The sequence below is a fragment of the Nicotiana tomentosiformis genome, chromosome 3 (assembly GCF_000390325.3).
Source record: "Nicotiana tomentosiformis chromosome 3, ASM39032v3, whole genome shotgun sequence".
Lineage (NCBI taxonomy): Eukaryota > Viridiplantae > Streptophyta > Magnoliopsida > Solanales > Solanaceae > Nicotiana > Nicotiana tomentosiformis.
Window position 1 is genome coordinate 128,402,025 of NC_090814.1, and position 7,828 is coordinate 128,409,852.

Here is a 7,828-nt window from a genome sequence, read left to right on the forward strand (position 1 = left end):
TTGCTGAGTACGTGAATGATGCTCTCCAGGCTTTCGTGAAGGGACTACCAACTATGCCACCCACACCTCCACCAAACAATACTGCAACTGTGAAAATTCCACAATCAGGGTTGGCTAATTCTGGAAGTGGAGGAACTCCCAACGAGTCACGTGATGGGAGACCAGGTACGCCTAATAATTCTGATTTACAAACTTTAATACTAACCTTGCAGAAACAGGTGAAAGAACAAAATGACCGTATTGAGAAAATACCCGGCATACCACCTGTGATCAAAGGAGTTGATTTCGACAAATATTCACAACAACCATGGAAACCAAGCGCAACTCCATTACCAATTCCCAAAAAGATCAAAATGCCTGACATCCCGAAATACGATGGAACGACCGATCCATGTGACCACGTTATTGCATTTACCACGGGAGTAAAAGGCAATGATTTAACCAAGCAGGAGATTGAATCTGTGCTGGTCAAAAAGTTTGGGAAAACACTTACTAAAGGAGCATTAACATGGTACTCTCTTTTACCTAAAAATTCTATTGACTCTTTTGCTGATCTTGCAGATCTATTTATAAAAGCACACTCGGGTGCACAAAAAGTTGAAAAAAGAATGGAGGATATATTCAAAGTAAAGCAAGGAGATACAGAATTGCTTTGAGAATTCGTAGACAGATTCCAACGTGAAAGAATGTTGCTACCAAGAGTACCTGACAATTGGGCAACCATGGCATTTGCAAGCAATTTAAACGAGAAAAGTTCAGAAGCTACGAGGAGGCTTAAAGAGAGCATACGAGAATTCCCTGCCACGACATGGAATGATGTCTATAATAGGTACAGTACCAAGTTACGGATCGAAGAAGATATCATAGCTCAGTCAAGAGTTGAGGAAAAAACAGGTCCGAGGCGGTCAGAATCTGAGAAGAGGTCTGGTAAGAATAGGTACGAGCCTTATATGGGACCTTCGGGGCGAGAAGCTCGTTCCAAATTCGAAAACGTGCGAGCTGATCATAGGCCCGCAAATAGAGATTCAGGTTCGTCATCGTCGAGACTCAGAAAAGATCGAGGTGAACTTAACAGAGATGATAATACAAACGCAAGGATTGGGGACTATAATTTTAACGTGAGTACCTCCGAGTTGGTCGATATTTTAAGAAGCATGGGGGATAAGGTACGATGGCCTAAAGAGATGAGATCAAATCCAAATAGAAGAAACCCAGACTTTTGGCGCGAATTCCATAATGATCACGACCATAGAACATCATACTGCAGATTATTACAATGTGAGGTGGAACATTTATTGAAGCAGGGCTATCTGACGGAATTGTTCAGCGAGAAAGGCAAACAAGCTTACAGGAAAAATAGGCAAGAGCCCCCAAAACCTCCGTCTCCAAAGAGAACAGTAAATGTGATCAACGACGGAGAAGAATTCAACAGCGTAACTTATACAGCCGCGAGAAAAACAACAAAGTTCATAATAACTCACGGGAAGCGAACTCGCCAAACTCTGAAAGACGACAACATAACCTTTGATGATGCAGATGCCGATGGATTAATGATTCCTCATAACGATGCACTGGTAATATCTTTACTTATACATGATACTAATGTAAAACGAGTTTTGATTGACCCAGGTAGCTCTGTGAATATCATTCTATTACGAGTGGTGAACGAAATGCTGATGGGCAATCATGTAGTTCCAAAAGCACGTTCCTTATCTGGGTTTGATAACTAACTGTTATTACAAAGGGCGAGATTGAACTAAGCACATACGCGGAAGGGGTCATCAAAGAAATAAAATTTCAAGTGATAGACACAGATATGGCCTATAATGTGATTCTTGGGAGGCCATGGATTCATGATATGGATGCTGTGCCATCCATATTACATCAGGTTATCAAATTCCCTTCAAAATGGGGAATTCAATAGATTCGAGGAGATCAACAAACTTCAAGGAGCATCAATTCGGTGATACAGCCTAGCCAAAAAGATACGAATGCAAGTCAAAAAGATACGAGAGCAAGTGAGAAAGATGTTGTAAATCAAATTTCAACAGAAATTGTATCAAAACAAACAAACGTGGACTCCAGACCAGATGTAATTCAAGAGCCAGAGGAGAACGAAAAAATTGAAAAAATGATTGAGGAGCTTGAAGCTGTTCCATTATTCGAACAATGGCCAGATCGAAGTATTCATATCGGAGCAAGGTTAAACCCAGATAGGAGAGGTAAGTTAATTAAATATTTAAAAGCTAGCGCGGATTGTTTTGCATGGTCCCATTCAGATATGACAGGTATACCTCCGGAGGTGATGACTCATAAATTAAATAAAGATCCATCATTCATACATGTCAAACAAAAGAAGAGGAAGCAAGGATCATTCAAAAATCAAGTGATCGGTGAAGAGGTACGGAAACTCTTAAAGATCGATTCAATACGCGAGGTCAAATATCCTAATTGGTTAGCTAATACTGTGGTAGTTCCGAAAAAGAACGGTAAATGGAAAGTTTGTGTGGATTAGACTAACTTAAATAAAGCATGCCCGAAGGATTCATTTCCTTTACCACATATAGATCAATTGATTGATGCTACCGCAGGCCACAAATTATTAAGCTTTCTAGATGCGTATTCTGGTTATAATCAAATAAAAATGGACCCCTTAGATGAAGAAAAAACTTAATTTATTACAAACAGGGGGACTTATTATTACAAAATCATGCCTTTTGGCTTGAAAAATACTGGAGCCATGTATCAGAGGTTGGTGACCAAGATGTTCCAAGAACACCTGGAGAAGACGATGGAAGTGTACATTGATGATATGTTGGTTAAATCTACACAAATGGAAGATTATTTTCAACATCTTTCAACTACCTTCGAGATACTCCGCAGATATAATATGAAACTGAACCTAGAAAAGTGCGCTTTTGGCGTAGCTTCAGGTAAGTTTCTAGGCTTTCTCATATCTAATAGAGGAATTGAAGTAAATCCTGCACAAATTAAAGCTATTGAAGAAATACATGATATACTCACAAAACAAAAAAGGGTACAAAGATTGACAGGTAGGATTGAAGCTTTGGGGAGATTTATTTCAAGATCTTCAGAGAAAAGCGTTAAATTCTTTTCAGTATTGAAGAAGCAAAATCAGTTTGAATGGACTAAGGAATGCCGACAAACCCTCAAAGATTTGAAGGCATACTTTACAAATCCTCCCCTACTGTCTAAACCAAGGGATGGAGAAAGACTATTTGTATATCTTGCAGTTGTAGAAGTAGTTGTAAGTGCAGTTTTAGTAAGGGAGGACAAAGGTACATGGACTTTATTTACCGATGGCTCTTCAAATGTCAAAGGAGCCGGTTTAGAGTATGAAGTTGTAATTGCAGATGCAGGGGACTTACACTGCTAGAGAGGCACGAATGCAACAATACTTGAAAAAGGTAGGAGAACTGGTCAGGCAATTCCAATCATGGAAGATCGTGCAAATACCCATGAAAGAAAATGCAAAAGCAGACGCGTTGGCTAACCTTGCTTCAGTTGCAGAAGTAACGAGTGAAGAAAACGCTATTGTAATATGTTTATTTCATTCAACACTTGACCAGGATAAACATGAGGTAAGCTTTAATAATTTAACCTGGGATTGGAGAAACGAGATTGTTAATTTTTTGCAGTACGGGATCGTACCTGAAGGCAAGAAAGAATCTCAAGTGCTTCAACGAAAAGCTGCTCGTTACTGCCTAATTCGAGATAATTTATATCGAAAAATATTTGGCGGTCCTTTAGCAAGGTGCCTTGGACCCAATCAAACGGAGTACGTGATGAGGGAAGTACATGAAGGACATTGCGTAAATCACGCAAGTGGAAGATCTTTAGTTAAAATACTAATCAGGGCAGGATACTACTGGCCTAAAATGGAAGAAGATGCGGAAAATTTTGTAGCCAAATGTGATAAGTGTCAACGATATGCCAACAATATGCATCGACCTGCAGAGTTATTACATCCAATTATTTCCTTATGGCCATTTATGAAATTGGGAATGGATATAGTAGGGCCTTTACCACAAGATAAAGGAAAGGTACGGTTATTATTAGTGTTAACAGATTACTTTTCAAAATGGGTAGAGGCAGGAGCTTTCAAACAGGTACGAGAAAAGTAGGTGAAAGACTTTATTTGACAAAACATTATATGCCGGTTTGGAGTTCCAAAAGAAATCTCATGTGATAATGGCCCATAATTTACAGGCTCGAAAATCACGGAGTTCTTTCAAAATTGGCAAATCAAACGAATAACCTCTTCACCTTACCATCCCGTGACAAATGGACAAGCTGAGTCAACAAATAAGATTATCATCAATAATTTAAAGACGAGACTAGAAAAATCAAAAGGGAATTGGCCTGAAGAATTACCAGGAGTGTTATGGGCTTGTAGAACCACAACAAAAACAGCCACGGGAGAAACTCCATTTTTGCTTTTGTCCGGTTCAGAAGCTTTAATCCCAGTTGAAATAGGAGAACCAAGCATGAGATTCACATTGGCAACGGAAGAGTCGAACGATGAGGAATTAAGAACAAACTTGGACTTACTCGAACAAAGAAGAGAAGCAGCTTTAATACGGATGACATCACAAAAGCAAATCATAGAACGATACTACAACAGAAAGGCTCACCTCAGGTACTTCAAAATTGGGGACTTCATTTTTAAAAAGGTTTTCCAATCAATGAAAACAACCGGAGCAGGAAAGTTAAATTTAAATTGGGAAGGACCCTATAAAGTTCGAGGTATCGCTGGAAAAGGTGCCTACGAGTTAGAAACCATGGATGGTATGGTTTTACCCTCGAGTTGGAATGCTGTTCATTTAAAAAAATACTATTTCTGAGCAAAAGAAATACCCATGGTCAGGTATCATTCAATTACGATTTTTGTTTTGTATAGTTACAATTATACTATAATTTTAGATGATAGGCAAAAAGCTAGCCCACACCAAATGATGATATTAGACCTGAAAGACACGCGAAAGCAACACTATTCCCGGTCTAGGGTTGCAACCTTTCTGATGGAAATATAAAGGGTTAAGCAGTCATCATCTAAATTATATATACCTCCGAGTCCCGTATGTTTTTCCTTTTCAGGAAATGGACCACATGGAAGGAATAATCAAGTGCTCGAGATTTCATACTTCAAAACTCAAATACTTGGGGGACTATATATATATATATATATATATATATATATATATATATATATATATATATATATATATATATATATAAGAAGGCAAAGAAGACTGGAAAAGTCAGAATTCAAGTCAAGCCTATGGTCTACCCAACAAATCGAAAGTTAAAAGCAAAGTCAAGAGCCAAAAACGCAAGCCTGATTCAAAAACCTATGAAGAATATACTCGTGAATGTAAATTTCAAAATCTTATGAATAGAAATATTTAGTCATGGGTTGAAAGATATAATTTAGTCATGGGTTGCAAGATATAACCTTGAACTTTGTAAAATCTGTTGTAAAGAAAACAGTTTCGAAAGAGTTATAGATAATACTTGAATACATGTAAAGTATTATACAATTTGAAAGTTCGAAAGATACCAAACTTCCTCATAGTTATTCAAAGAAACGTGTGTATTCCTATTTCTTCTTTCATATGTTTACACCATTATGAAGTTGAGACGTGTTCTTCATTAAGTGATTTTATAAAAGGGCCCTCTTTTATAAATCGTGCTTGTTTAAAAAAGTCATAAAGTATTGAAGCATTTTTAATGCATAACAAAAGAGTAGTACAGAAACTCGGAATAAAATATCATAGAAGTTGAACAAAAACTTAGAAGATGATATTATAATAACCTGGTTAAAACTAAGTATGAACTTAGTTCCAACCTAATTGTCTTATACAAAAAACCCCAAAACGGACTAGGAGTAAGATTTTTCAAAATATTACCCCCAAATGGGACCAAGAGTAAATCTCCAAATGTTCCACCAATAATAAAAAAAAAAACAACAACAACAATAACCCAGTATAATCTCACTAGTGGGGTCTGGGGAGGGTAGTGTGTACGCAGACCTTACCCCTACCCTGGGATAGAGAGGATGTTTCCGATAGACCCTCGGCTCCCTCCCTCCAAGAACTCCCCACCTTGCTCTTGGGATGACTCGAACTCACAACCTCTTGGTTGGAAGTGGAGGATGCTCACCACTAGAGCAACCCACTCTTGTCAAAAAAAAAGGAAAAACAAAGAAACATTTCAAACTTTCACTGTGGGGCAGAATCTGAACCGGTAGGATGAAGAGTGGCATCATCACTAGAAGGAAGAGCAACTTGAGCAGGAGAAAATTGAACAACGGCCTCACCAGGAGCGATTTCATCACCCTCGGGAATGCCAACCTCAGGTGAAGAAAAGCTTTGACTCTACTGGGTCTTTTCAATCATCTCTCTAGTCTTTGCAATCTCAGCATCTAAGTCAAAGCCTTCCCGACTTACTTCCATTAACGTTTTGAGGCGAGTGTTCAAAAAATCCCAGCTAACATCAACAACGACTTTATCTTTAAGGGCCTCATAATCTTTTTTCCCACTGCTCAACCTGAGCTCTTAATTCATCCTTCTCATTCAAGGCAGCATCATAAGAAGCCTGTAGGGGGGCAAGAGATCTCTCTAAAAACCGAACCTTATCTGAGGATACAAGAAGATCTTCTTGACTTTGCGTGAGCATTTGAACAAGCTCCCCAGAGTAAGCTTCTTTTTGGTTTAGCAAATCCTTTAAGCTCCTAATTTCTTCAGAAGCCTTGGAAAGTTGCTCAACAAATGAAGACTCGAGAAGATTCTTGTCTTTGCCTGCCTGATTGGATGAGGCTTTCTCAACCGCTAGTTCTGCTGCCATAACCTTTACTTGTTGCTCTAAGGTGCACTTTTCTTCCTCTAGAACCTCCATCTCAAGTTGAAGTCCCTCGAACTGTTCTTTCCAGTTGTCCGCCTCAGTGTGATAATCATTTATCAACTGCTCTGTGTGGACGATCCTTTTCATCATCTCCGTTCTGATGAGATTGATCTATGCAATGAAAAGAGGAATGTGATACCAGTAAAAGAGAAATCACGTAAAATAAAAAGACAAGGTTTATACCTTTAAAGACGAATGCACAATATCATTCATCCACGTTAGAAAGCTGTGACTTTCAAGTTTTGACTTCTCAACTGGGCCAATCAGTGGTTTCAGCAATACATCAGCTTGGCCAGATTTCTTCAAAAGATTACCATCTTTAGGAATCTCGATGGTAACTTGTTTCATTGCCCTACTGTTACTGGAGAAACCAACTTCAACATGGGAAGTTGTAATAGTAGGGGTAGTCCAGGAAGTCAAAATAGCCACGGGCAAAATAGTGGCAGCAGCAGGAACGGGTAACTGAGGTTCAATCGGAGCAGAGGCATAAAAAGTGGCAATATGCATTTCCTCAGATATAAAGCCAAAGCTTTCTTCATCAAACCCACGAGAAAAGAGTTGTTCAGTAGAATCACGGGGTGCAGCAGGTGTCTCTTTATCAAAATTCACTAAGGTAGCATTTTCAGGCTCGGACATGGGAACTGAACTAGGAGGGGGAGTAGCTTCGTCATCTGAAATGACCTGTCTCCTAGCCTATGGCTTACGAACCAACGAGCCTTCGTCCCGTTCTTCTTCATCCTCAGAGTTCTGTGGTCTATCAGCTTTTCTTTTTGATGAAGAACTCAAGATTATCTCTTAAGCCTTTGATAGAGAGAGCCTCGAAGCAGTGATTGAAGCAGCACTCACACCTCGAATAGGAAACCCTAACAAAGAAAGAGGTTAAAAATTTCCAAAATAAACATGG

At 38.9% G+C, this 7,828-nt stretch overlaps 2 protein-coding genes across 2 annotated transcripts; both read left to right on the top strand.

Moving 5' to 3' along the window:
• The first annotated feature begins 722 nt into the window (after positions 1 to 722).
• Positions 723 to 1,730, top strand: LOC138908479 (uncharacterized). The gene has a single exon (XM_070199148.1). It carries the CDS (start codon positions 723 to 725, stop codon positions 1,728 to 1,730), a length of 1,008 nt encoding a protein of 335 aa, XP_070055249.1.
• A 1,749-nt stretch (positions 1,731 to 3,479) lies between these two features.
• On the top strand, positions 3,480 to 4,145 carry LOC104111771 (uncharacterized). The gene has a single exon (XM_070199149.1). The coding sequence runs from the start codon at positions 3,480 to 3,482 to the stop codon at positions 4,143 to 4,145; it is 666 nt and encodes a 221-aa protein (XP_070055250.1).
• The last annotated feature ends 3,683 nt before the right edge of the window (positions 4,146 to 7,828 follow it).

What these genes read in the sequence shown, in the direction of transcription:
- LOC138908479 (XM_070199148.1), top strand. Translation starts at nt 723, where the DNA reads ATGGCATTTGCAAGCAATTTAAACGAGAAAAGTTCAGAAGCTACGAGG.
- LOC104111771 (XM_070199149.1), top strand. Translation starts at nt 3,480, where the DNA reads ATGAAAGAAAATGCAAAAGCAGACGCGTTGGCTAACCTTGCTTCAGTT.